The sequence below is a fragment of the Podarcis vaucheri genome (genome assembly GCF_965113315.1).
Source record: "Podarcis vaucheri genome assembly, chromosome: 1".
In the NCBI taxonomy this organism is placed as follows: Eukaryota; Metazoa; Chordata; class Lepidosauria; order Squamata; family Lacertidae; genus Podarcis; species Podarcis vaucheri.
Window position 1 is genome coordinate 52,083,784 of NC_138759.1, and position 13,333 is coordinate 52,097,116.

At 42.4% G+C, this 13,333-nt stretch overlaps 1 protein-coding gene across 3 annotated transcripts in view; it reads right to left on the reverse strand.

The window, feature by feature from the left end:
• Positions 1-13,333, reverse strand: part of CSTPP1 (centriolar satellite-associated tubulin polyglutamylase complex regulator 1) — a 134,529-nt gene that overhangs the window by 87,790 nt on the left and 33,406 nt on the right. For 2 of the 3 annotated variants that reach the window (XM_082226468.1, XM_082226469.1), the window contains one exon: positions 8,636-8,738. In XM_082226468.1, the coding sequence (XP_082082594.1) occupies positions 8,636-8,738 (103 nt within the window). Of the gene's footprint in view, positions 1-8,635; positions 8,739-12,069; positions 12,117-13,333 lie in introns of all 3 variants that reach the window. The other variant, XM_082226470.1, reaches the window with a different exon arrangement.

The window sequence follows — 13,333 nt, forward strand, 5'->3', positions numbered from 1 at the left end:
TTTAGATAGAAACATTTTTAAGGAATGCTGTAAAATCCCAGTGAGACACCTGCTTCATTTTTAGACAAATTTAGCTACATAACATTTTTTACACAGTTCGATGTTTAGGCCTTTTGTGGGAGAGGATATCAAGAGGCACTCTAGAGATGCTGCAGATTTGTTGATGTATATTCACATAAGTGTTGTTGTTTTTCTTGTTTTGAGAGGATATGCTCAGGTCTCTAAACTTAATAACGATGGGATTAAATCCACACTATCAACACAGCTAAAACCTCTGAATCACTTAGTTGCACATTCCAAGAAGGAATGTCAAATTCTCCCCCCCCCCAAAAAAAAAACCCCTATTCCAGAATCTAAGCAGCATTTTGGATGTGGGAAGAGAGGTCTTCAAGGACAAATGACTTTATTCCAATGTAAACAAGCTCTGGATTCTAGGAAGGTTGGAAAATAAATCCCAAGCACTCCCTCTACAAGGCAGCAACTCAAGCTGGAATCTGAGCACTACTGATCAGACTGGTTTAAAATATTGTGGTCCTCTTCATTAAGCTAAAATATCCAGAGTCATTATTCACTCAACAGTGATTTTATATAGCTCTCCACAGAGTTCACCAACACTTCCACACCCAAGTAGTTAACAATAACATCAGGCAATAGGCATCCTAAAACTGAGAATAAAAATAGCTTCATGACAGACTTCCTATGGTTCACGTTATTCCTCACAGAGGGGTGGTGATCTGAATATATTATTATTATTATTATTATTATTATTATTATTATTAAATTTCATTTGCCATCTTCAGGTATCCTTGTTAGGTGTTAAGCAAGGCAGCAAATGGGGGTTGTGAGGATGAGTGGGCTAACTCTGCCCCACCATTGCTCACCTCCATGAGCTGGAGAATGAACTTCTGAAGTGGAGCGACTCTTGTACTCATGCAAACACTCCATGCATTTCAGGAGAATGATTTTCCATAGTGTCTCGCTGCTGAGATATCACAGCTCAAGAAGTCAGAATATAGGAGGCTGCCCACTTCAGACATTCGCCTTTCAGCTTACAGAGGATGACAAGAATGGTGGCTGGGAGACTGAAGCTAGTGCACTTGCCCTTATGTCCCCCTTGCATGCTAACACCCAACAGGAACACCTGAAGGAGATTATTGTCAAGTTACTTACCCAGAACTCTTCCTTAGGGCATACATTATGCAAGCCAGAAAAACAGCAGTTCCATTCCTTGCAAAATGGAAGGGTTGTGCCAATAGATGTCACTTACTTGCTCTATACAGAACAGGGCAGATGACAAGCAGAAACTGAACAGCCCCACCATACCATGTAGAAGATATGCAACTATTCATCCTGATGCATTTTACTGTTTATTCTGAAGGCACAGAACACCAGCTTTGGCTCACTGAGCACAAGTAAGTGGCTCCCAAGAGCAAGCTGGTCAGAAGATGTCAACATGCCAGCCTTTCCCCTACATTTAGATTAAATCCTCGTCACATTTTATCAGCAGAAAGGAAAGCCCAAGTAGTGGAAGGAAGAGAATATGCTTACAGCTCCACATCTCTGGCTACCAATTACAGGAAAGCACAGCTAGCCAATAGAAATGAAGACTCGGTGGATACTATTCCAGCAAACCTCACATATGTAGAAACCCACTCAGATACTATATACTTCAGTATTTTATTCTGAAAGTAATGAACAAATCTACCAGAAGTAAATCTAAAGCTATGCAGCTAGCTGAGAGTCTGCAAATATGGCAGCCTTTGAGCTTCTGCCAACCTGTTACCATCTTCTGACTGCGTGCCCCATCCATCTTATTTTTGCCAAGCAAAAACCTAAAACCAGTATAACTTCATCAATTCACTTAGAGTCTTCAACAAGCTCTATGCATCCAGCTTTATGATGTTACAATAGATCTTTGGCAGCTGTGAACCAGCAAGAGTAGCTGAAGTAGTAATGCCATCTGGCTGCTATTGGACGGTCTGGGAATCAAGTGTGTCTTTACATGAGTAGAATATGTGCTTTTATTTAAAATGCATCTCTGGATTATTTGTGGGGCATAGGAATTCATTCATTATTATTTTTCAAAATATAGTCCGGTCCCCGACAAGGTCTGAGGGACAGCGGACTGGCCCCCTTCTGAAAAAGTTTGCTGACCCCTGTTCTTGAGTGAACAGGAAGATCTGCTGCAAGATCCACCTTTAGTTGCAACCCTATGCACAATATCTTGGGTGTATGTCCCATTATTACGTCTCTCTTTCTGTATAACACTGGGATATACAGTAGAGGCATACCAAGCCCTTTGTGAGCTAGCTTTTCCTTTTCAGCACTCATGGGAGAAGGGTATCTTAGCTAAAACAGAAGACCTGCCAGGAATCAGCAACAGAAAATCCCAGTGGAAGCTTTGAGCCGAAAGGATCACTTCACAGCCAGGTTGGTGACAGCAGAAGTTTCACACATGCCACACAGCTTGCTGCAGCCAGCCAGTATTGCTGAGATAACATTGTCATCTCTTCACTGGAGCAGGGCAATGCTAAGGCCTTGGGGAAGAGTAGGGTGGGGAGTGAATAAAATCCTAAAAGAAAGAAAAGAAAGAAAAAAAGAAGGAAGGAAGGAAGGAAGGAAGGAAGGAAGGCATGTGCCCTGGGACTACAGAATGCTAATATCAAGGTGAAAACACTCAAGAAGCACACCATATCCTCAAACTCTGAACCAAAACATCCACATCCTGCTGAATAGGCTTGATGATGACGAAAAACAGACTCTCAAGCCCTGGGGCTTTTCTCCCATCTTGCTGTCTGGTAGCTCAATCAAAGGCCGGAAGATTCTGCTGTCACTACAATTATTATTTTTATTCCAAAATGACCCCCGGTTCCTGTACCCCAACCAGTGCTTCTACAAAATAATCTAGAGGAAATTAAGAAATCCCACAATCGTCTCTCAGCTGACACAAAAATCTCTCAGCTGACAAACATGTGTAAAACTCTTGGTGTTCCTTTTGAATAGGTAGATGCCTCAGGACAGGCAGTGTATTTCATTGTGCTGTCACCAAGGATGTTACATTTCTTAGAAAAATCAAGGAATACAAACGTACAAAAGGAATTATTTTCCTTCAAAAGATGCAGAAACTGGGCTCACAAAAGAAAGTATTTCAGTTCGGGCCTTACAGCAATAGCCGTAAGGATGTAGACCCGAGTTTGGGTCTTTAGTGCTTACAACTGACACCCTATTTTTACTGAGTTTGCTGTGAAACATCGCTGGTCCCACATGCCATTGTCGGCTGCTGAGCTAGTGGCTGCAGTACTACTTTTTCACCATCTGCAATGATGGCAGCAGAGCCCTCCCTCTTCTGGCTACTGTCATAAAGGTACAGAGAATAATACACTAGGGTCTAATTCAGTGGTGGCCAAACTTGGCCCTCCAGCTGTTTTGGGACTACAATTCCTGTCATCCCTGACCACTGGTCCTGTTAGCTAGGGATGATGGGAGTTGTAGTCCAAAAACAGTTGGAGGGCCAAGTTTGGCCACTGCCCAGTTTAAAAGGGGAACCCTGGTGCCTTAAATGGAACACTGAGGAGTCTGCCATGTGCTCTGACCCTCTCACCCTAGAAAGATTATAGCAGCCTGCCAAAGAAATCATTGCCAACCGCCAGAGCTTAAGATAACCACTGACAAAGTAAAACTTAGAGATGGGGGGGGGGGACATTTTTCAAGCTATGCCTCAGCTGCTTCCCACTCCAGGTCTTGCCCCGCTTGGGATAACAATATGTCTAGCTATAACTGTCAAAAAGAAAAACAGAATAGCAGCACCTGAAAATGTCTTCCTTTCCTGCATAAGTTTTTCAGAGACTCTGGGGAGTATTCAGCTTGAGCAGAAAACCCTTCTGGAATTTCATATCCTTCCTTTAGGAGTGTTAGAGAAATGCGACCCCACTTTCAGAAAGTCTTGATCTATCTGAGCACGCCGGCAATCATTTACTCGTATTCTAGGGCGATGTTACATTCACAGAAACAATCACATGTTTGTTTCACCAGAGTACCACAGCCAAGAGAGGATGCAGAGGCTCAACAGATCAAGAACTGGAGAGTCAGGTAAACAGCTTGATGAGGCGGGAGTGGGACAACACTGCCGGTAAATATTTTAAAATGTTTTTTAAAGCAGAATGAGGAACCTTTCATCATTACTTTGCGGTCTTCATACTCTGAAATTTTAAGTACATACAAAGTACAGTGGTGTCTCGCAAGACGAAATTAATTCGTTCCGCAAGTTTTTTCTTCTTGCAAGTTTTTCGTCTTGCGAAGCACGGTTTCCCATAGGAATGCATTGAAAATCAATCAATGCGTTCCTATGGAGACTGTCCGGAGACAGAGGGGACCTGTTTTAAAGCAAGGGAAGGGGCAGCGGGGAGAATCGCTTCTCCCTGTTGCCGCCCCTTGGTTCAAAAGGGGTCCGGGGACAGAGGGGAAGGCACGCGCGCGCCTTCCCCTCTGTCCCCGGAGATTGCGGGGCTGGCAACGGGGAGAAGCGATCTTCTCCCCGCCGCCCCTTGCTTCAAAAGAGGTCCGGGGTGCGGGGGCAAGCTTCGTTTTACGAAGCAAGCCCATAGGGAAATTCGTCTTGCGAAGCAACTAAAAAACGAAAAAACCTTTCGTCTTGCGAGTTTTTCGTCTCGCGAGGCGTTCGTCTTGCGGGGCACCACTGTATTTCATGGGCAGGGGTGGTGTTAGCAATAGCAATTGCTAAGCGATAGAGCACATGCTTAGCATACAGAAAATTGTCTGTTCAATCCCCAGCATCTCCAGGTAGGACAGGGGGTGTCCCCCCCAAAAAACTGGGCTAAATGGACTCATGGCACAACTTAGGAAGGCAGCTTCCTTCACTCCCATGCAATTTATGCTTATTCTAATGCTTGCACTGAAGAGGTGCTCAAATGATTATCTCATTTGGGTCTTCAACAGCCTGTCATGACCCTGGAGTCAGATCCCCCATCTTCAGGGAATGAGGTCAACAACTCTGAATTAAAAGGGGAATTACACACAAGACGAGCCTGTGATACCAGTGTCACTGTGACCTGAGGATGTCGAATTGACAGCCTCTTATTCAAGAGTACTCCGGTGCAGAATCCCCAGATTCCACCCTGGTGCTGGACCCCTTTAACAGACGAGGCACCTTTCAGTGAAGGTAGATTTTGTAATTGGGATATAGCTGCTGCTCATATATAGGGCTCAGTCTAAGTCCGACTTGCTGAAGCAGCATCAAAGGTCTGTGCTCTTTTATTATCCAGCCTGGACCCTGCACAAGATGAGCTCGTCTCTCTGCAGAACAGAACAGGGCCTCCTTGATTCCAGCAGTGAGGGAATATGCATTTGACAGAGGCTCAAACCACATTTTGAGTGCTAATATTGTTGTGGTTCTTGTGGTTATTTTAGTTGGGATCTTTGGCGATTATCTTTGTGTTACATGAGGAAATGATATTTTTGTTCATTAGTTATGAATCATGGAGGAATACGTTTAGTGTGTTATGATTTTAAATGTATTTCCATGAACTGCATGAATTTATTTCATGTATATGATTCTTATTGCTACAACTTGCTTTCAGGTCCTGATAGGAAGCAATGGATAAATCAAATAAATACTGACTTCCCCCTTTCTTTCTTATTTTTTCCTTTTTAACACAAAGCAGACTCTTAAGTTGGAGCTGGAGAAGGGCAAATGGGAAGAGGTTGATTAAGCCTGTCTTCTTTAGCCCTTTTTCTGCTCAAAATCCACCTTCTCCAGTCTGTTTCTCCACCAATTTAGCAAAACATACAAGGACCTTGAAGGTTCCCCAAACCTTTCCAACTATGGGTAAAATAGTCACTGAGAAAAGGAAGTTTTTAGCTGAGAAACCAAACGGAGAGGGAAGCGTTAAGTTGCCTCTTCCTGTCCATCCATTTTTCCATCAGATGCTGATTTTTTTTTAAAGCGGAGGACAGTATCAGGGAGCTCTACAGAGCATCCGTTCGCACCTTCCATACACAAGTTGCTGGATGATTCTCTTCTTTATGTCTTTGCTTACAGAAGAATTCTGCTGGGAAGCAGTGAGGAATGTCAAGAATCCCAACAATGTTCACTACACAGACAGCCACCTGTGCCACACACAGCATGGCATTTCCCCACTTGGCTGGGGTTTTTTCTTCTTCACAAGCTGTGACCTCCCTTATCCCTATTGACCTAAAGACAAACACTTCATTCCTGCAATTCCCCATTATTCCAGTTTGTAGGCTTGAGCAGTCACAGCCTCATTTTTAGGACACGAAATTCTTTAATGCATTCATGGTGCCCTTCACATTGTCTGTCTTATCTAAACGAAGGGCTAAAAGAGGCAAGAGAAAATTCCTATTCCTCTCTCCAAATCCAAATTCTACTTTATTCGGTCTGCTTGCTCTCTTTTAAAATGAAAATTGCATTTCTTCATATTCTGACAAGAGAATAAAGGCCGAATGTGTGTGCACAGCCTAAAATGCCCACAAAAGAATCTGTTTAAATCAACCCCCCTCCCCCCACTATATCTGAAAGTGAGGGAATGAAATAAAGGGATGATTCTCGAAAATAAGAAAAGTGCTCGTCAGATAATCAGAGGAACAAGGCACTATGGAGAATACCAAGCCTTCTTGTGAAAGAGCCTCATGGTGAAAAGAGCACTTTATACGTAAGAGTTTCTCCACTATTTGGGCTGTCGAGAAGAGTAAGAAGAGAAGCACCAATTCCCTGCCTAAAAACCTGTTGCTTTAGGACAAGGATGGGGAACCTGTGACCTTACAGATGTTGTTGGACTTCCAACTCCCATCAGCTCCACCCAGCATGGCCAATGGCCAAGGATGATGGGAATGTAGTCCAGCGACATCTGTAGGGCCAGAGGTTCCCCACCAATGCTTTAAGATTTTTGTCCAAACCTGTTATACATTAAAATAATGCATGAAGACATATGAAAAGTAAGGAATAGTAAAGCTATTATTGTTACAGCACTATGTAACTGATTTCAGTTATTTCAAATACAGCCTTGTTGTCAGGCACAATTTAACATGCGGCTGGATCAAACATGCCAAATCCCATCCACACTAGTCATCCTTGAGAGCAGAATTTAATTTAGATTTGTTGGTGCGTGTTGCCCATAAATTAAGTTTGGGTTCAAGAATCTCCATCCCTACAGGAACAAAAATTAATTACAAAGATAAACATAACTATAGGTGTGATAGGCATGTTTGTATCAGCCACCTTGTTATACAAACAACCATCAATCTCTAGGCCAGGAGACTTGTTCTCAACAATGGTAAAAGATTCAGGTAGGTAGCCGTGTTGGTCTGACGCAGTCAAAATAAAATAAATAAATAATTGTCCAGTAGCTCCTTGTAGACCAACTAAGTTTGTTCTGGTATAAGTTTTCGTGTGCATGCACCAGAAGAAGTGTGCATGCACACAAAAGCTTATACCAGAACAAACTTAGTTGGTCTACAAGGTGCTACTGGAAATTTTTTAATTTTTATTTTTATTTCAACAATGGTAAAGTCAGGTAATTTCAAAGGACTAGCTAATCCTGTCATAGTTTCATGCTGCAGAAAATAAAACAATGTAGCAGCATTTTGAGGTGTCCAAGACTTTGGATGAACGAAGAGCTTGGATGTGGTATATCGCTAGATAGAGAACCATCACAAGTGGTTCAGCTTTCCAGTAATTCATAGCAAAACAAAGACTTGAGCCACATATTTTCCCCACACCCTCATACAAACATATAAGCCCACGTAAGAAAAACCACTGTGTGTTAACCAGCTCTCAAAACACTTATCTGTGCTGCTGTCCAGTCTTCCTAAATTTCCTGCCCTGAACCTCCTGCCTCTTTACTCACACTGGCATAGTTTCCTGCACACCTCTTCTGTAGCTTTTCAGTGCCTGGCCTTTTTCCATTCTAATTACTTAACCGAATTTTTAGTCCAGTCCCTACTCTCCATTAGACATCAGACTAGATCCTGAATAAAGGCAAAGAACATAACTAAGAGACTGGTAGTCTACTGTAAACTACTCAAAAGGAAATCCTATTGAATGCAGCCTACATGTCATGTGTCATTTGTGTACTCCAATGCTACGCTTTGCTTGTTGTTGTTTAGTCGTGTCCGACTCTTCGTGACCCCATGGACTAGGGCACGCCAGGCACACCTGTCTTCCACTGCCTCCCGCAGTTTGGTCAGACTCATGTTTGTAGCTACGCTTTGCTAGTTAAGTACAAACCAACTTGGGTCAAATTTGGCATGCCATTTATACACTTCCTCACACACATAAGCCTCACTGGATCAAATTCAATTTTGTCAACAATAAAGTTAGCTTCTTTGAAACCCACAGGACCTAACAGGTGTGAACTTGCAATAGGACTGGACAGTTGTCACAGCAAAGGGAGCAATAGTTGGTTGTATATCGAGTAAGTTATATTTCTAAGGCTAAGCATAGAGTTGAGCTGGACTTGGTGGTTCATTTAAGTGCAGACATGTTATATGTATGGGCTAATATGGTATTTGCTGTCACAGTCCCATTCTGTGTTTGTCCTTCCTGTTGCTCTGTCCACTTTCAGACTAAGTTTGCTGTACTAGGTAGTGATGTACTTACTATTCAGTGAAGAATCTGGCAATACCATATTGACTAATATCGTCTCTGCTTTCCAACAGCTGGCTCACTGCATCTTCCATATATGTGAGGACGTGTTGTTGAGCTGAAAAAGAGGGAACATAAGGAAACTGAAACGTATGACTAGCCTTGGATATAACCCTATGGCTTAAAATAGAGGTTGGCAAACAAGTCTTCAGGACAGTACAACCCACAGCAAACTTCTCCTTCTAAGAGATCCCAAAGGGATGTTTTCTCAGGGGCAGTTGGGTACCCATCAAAGTAGCATTTATAAAAGTTGACACATTAGAGTCCAAATGGCTCACTAAGGAGAACTGTACATTTTCAAGACTGCTGGTATAAGGGTTGTTAGAGCTTGACAAAGGACACTATTCATTTGCTGTAGAGTTTTTGGACAAGGACAACTTGGTGAAATGTTTTAGCAACTTTATTGCTTTCACAAAAGGCCACACAAGTGGAAGGATATTGGCATGGATTTGCCCCTTTCAGCCACTTTGATGCCAACAACAAACAGAAGGCTTTTCCTGAACTGCTTTAGTGTTGTTCAAGCAGTACATCTGCAGTAATGTTCCTCTCTCCATGTAAGAAAAGGGGTGGAGTTATTCCTCCAACCTAAGAATAACCTTGCTTTAAACTGAAGAAGTGTGCATGCACACGAAAGCTCATACCAAGAACTAACTTAGTTGGTCTTTAAGGTGCTACTGGAAGGAATTTTTTTTGTTTTGACTATGGCAGACCAACACGGCTATCTGTCTGTAACTTGCTTTAAACTGTGAAGCACAAGAGATAGAGACCAGGGTCTAGTCTGAAGGCACATGAGACAGTTATTCTCCTGGGATTAAATTGGTCTGGGTCTGGTCAACAGGCGAGGGAGGTCTCCTGAGAACCATATGCATGCCACCTTCAATTATGTGATTAAAAAATGTGTAATATAAACGTATATAAAAATAATTGTAAAAGCTCAAGCAAGGGAAAGGGTGAGCACACTAACACAAAAAAGAGGGGGAAGTGCTTTTCAAATGGTGGAATAAATAGATTCTACTTCCAGTGAACATTGTGCTGATGTAACTGCTGCATGCAATAAGTACCTCAAACACAGAGCTGCCACATTCTGCGACATCCAGCCAGTTATGCCTGTTGGGCTCCATAATCATGCATAATCATGCATTACAAGCAATTCTAGTTAGTGGTGTGTGGATTGCTAAAGAGCACAAGAGCGCTTATTGGAACAATGGAATTTAGTTGGTCCAGCCATGCACAGAGTCCTCTCAGTAGAAGCCCAGTTAGAAAAGGAAATGCATAAATCTGGACTGATGTATCCTTCTAATTAAAAAGAAATGCAAAAGACACAGTAATGTTCCAGAATCAACTAATAAGGAATGCAGACAAAGCAATCCTATTGAAGTTATCAGAAGGTCCATTCCTAATGCACACAGGTCCATCCTTAAACTATAGCTCAACAGTTCCAATACAAGATTGTCAACTTAAACTGGACGGTATGGTCATATTTAGAATCTTATCTGGGGTAGTTGTCCTTATCCTGCAAGTGAGCAGCTTCAGAAAGTGGTAAGGGATAAAAGGGACATCCACCTAGAGCACCTTATCAGCTGAATCAACCCTGGCAATCAGTGGGCTGACAGATGTTACAGGCAGATAATTCTCATATCCAGATAATTTCAAAATCAGATGATTGCTGGCTGATGTAGACAAGTTTATTACCAACAGCATAGCTTAATACATGCTAATACAGTGGTGCCTCGAAAGACGAAAAGAATTCGTCCCGCGAGTCTTTTCGTCTTGCGATGTTTTTCGTCTTGCGAAGCACGGTCCGTCGCAACTGCGCCTCTTCAAGCGGCTTTAAAAAAAAAAGCGCAAGACGTTTTCGTCTTGCGAAGCAAGCCTATAGGGAAATTCGTCTAGCGAAGCAACGCAAAACCGAAAAACCCTTTCGTCTAGCGAGTTTTTCGTCTTGCGAGGCATTCGTCTTGCGGGGCACCACTGTAGTACAAAAAGTTACCAGCTACTTTTTCCACCCTGTACAGTGTTGACAGTCAAATGGGGTTTTTTCATCTAAAATTATTTGAGGAACTTTACAAATTTAAGTTTTGGAAACTTGCATTTCTGATATGTTTAACTCACTTTTACATTGACTTGGGATTTGCTTGTGAAAGAGAGTTATATTGTAACAACTGTCTACTAACAATAGAAATCTATGTGACTTTACACAAGGGCTTTGTCAATTGAACTGGCTTCTAGTCTGTTTTCAGGTCCAATTCAAAGGGCAGCTTGGGGTCAGGTTACTATTCGCTTGTGTTTCTTTGCTGATGAGAGAGGTTGGGGTTGGCCTAGGGTGTGGTTGTTTGTTTGTGATTGGCTGTGGTGAACTTTGTTTTCATATGTGAGTGGGGTGGGTGGGTGTTTTTGAATCAGGTTAGCCATATTGATTTGTATGCTGTTGGTGGATTCTTGTCGTTGTTTTGTTGGGCTGTGTAAGTGATAAAGGGGAGCCATACCAGGTGAAGGCGTCTTCTTCCATTTATCCCTATGTCAGTTTCAGTTTATTGGATAGTTTTTCTAATACAGTGGTACCTCGGGATGCGAACGGGCTCCGTTCTGGAGCCCCGTTTGCATCCCGAACGGAACGCAAGACGCAACGGCACATCTGCGCATCTGTGCGTGCCGCGTTTCGCCGCTTCTGCACATGCGCGTGACATCATTTTGAGTGTCTGCACATGCGCGAGCGGCAAAACCCGCAACACGCTCCGTTACTTCCGGGTTGCCACGGAGCGCAACTCGAATGCACTCAACCCGAAGCACATTCAACTCGAGGTATAATTGTAATGCTGTTTCCCATACTATTTGGTACCATTGGTCCATGCTTACTCCTGGGGGTCAGGTTACTTGAAGAATCACCTCCACCCACACGTGCCTAACAGGACTAAAACCACGTTTTGTAGCCCTTACATCTGTTTATAAAACAGATTTTTTTAAAAAAGAATAGTATTCTCTAAGAAAACAGCACGAGGAAACATACTTCTCGGTTAAGAATAGCTGGTGATACATTTGTTCCTTTCCATCTTACTACGGACTATATCCCCCCTCCAATATCTCTCTCACCTTCCCCAACATCCAGTCTGACTCAGAAGACCCACAGTTCTGCAAGCCACTGTAGTTGTGCATACTAACCTCTTCCACCCACACATGGTACTTATAATGGAAAGCTCTTTCATCTTGACATAGCTGACAGGTGGGAAGGCAGGGCAGGTGGACCCAAGGAGAAGCCTAGAGAAGACGATTTGCTAGTGGGCACTATGATTAAAACTTCAGATGAGTTCTGATTGTTATCAGGGACTTTTTCTGTCTAGAACATTATTTAGTACAATGGCAGAATGGGTAAAGCACACCCTGGAAAATACCTTGCAGCTGGTGGTAAGACTGTGAGCCAGAGGTTCAAAGATATTATCTGGCAATAAAAGATACAGGGCGTAGCTTTATTTAATTATTTTAATGCAAAGGAATAAATTTTTTAATTTATGTGAGTGATTAAAGAAAAATAACTCCACGCACCTGTGATGCCTCAGGGAGGAACGAGTCGTGCAACTCAGTCACACTCCTAAGTTAACAGCAACCAGGTTATTTTCTTCTCCTCCTCCTCCCTCCCTTTCCCCTGCGTGCCCAAGTGCTATGCTCAGTGATCTCCTCCCAGAAATTGTCTGAGCCAGCAATGGCACTCATTAAATCCAAATGCAACATGCTAGTAAAAAGTCCTCACCTCTCACCTAAGAACCTCTTACCCAATTACAACAGGGAGGGCTTCCCCCCCCCCTCCACACTTTGGTCTTGAAGATGCTCTTCCCATCTGGTCTGGTCCTGTGGCCAAGCCCAGAGATCTGAACACAAGTTAACTGTTCACACACACACTTAAAGTGTGGAACGAGCACCTTGTAATCTGCATCTACAAGATGACACTGCGCAATCCATATTTACAAGTTTATATATCACAAAGCACAGTCTCATAATTCTGTAATAATGACAGCATTCAGTGTTAGAAGATATCTCCCAACCAGCTGCAATTTCTGATCATCACAAGCAAATACATCTATTAGCTAAATGTTATAACAAATTCACTTGTTTTTAGAAGGCTTTGAATAATTAATTAACACTGAAATTCTTCTATCCACCTCTTTTGAAGTTTCCCTTTCCCTTTCTCCACTTTTTTTGTTCCTTTCATGGGGTTATTAAAAGATAAGTGGTCCATTTAAAGTAAGATGGTACAAGGTTAAAACAGTTAATCAACCAATGCAGATAACACATTCAAACATAGATATCTATACAAGAAAGGTCAGGTGAGAGAAAACAGGAAGGGTGGTGGGTGAAGCAGACAACAAAGTTATCATAATCACCACTTAGGTCTTATCATTGAGACATGGTTATTTGTAACATTTTATTTTCATTGCCTCATTAAACCACAAATCTCGCTCTTAAAAAGGAAATAAATTTAGTATTAGTAAAGTTAATCTGTGTTCTGATCAGAGTTCTAACAAGCATTTTATCACACACCTGTGAAAGGAAAGTTAAATCATTTGACCGCACTGTGGGCAGACAATGGGAAGCTGATAAGAATCAAGTTCTAATACACAGGATCCAAAGGAATCAAATGGTTCTGTTGCTCCGAGGTAA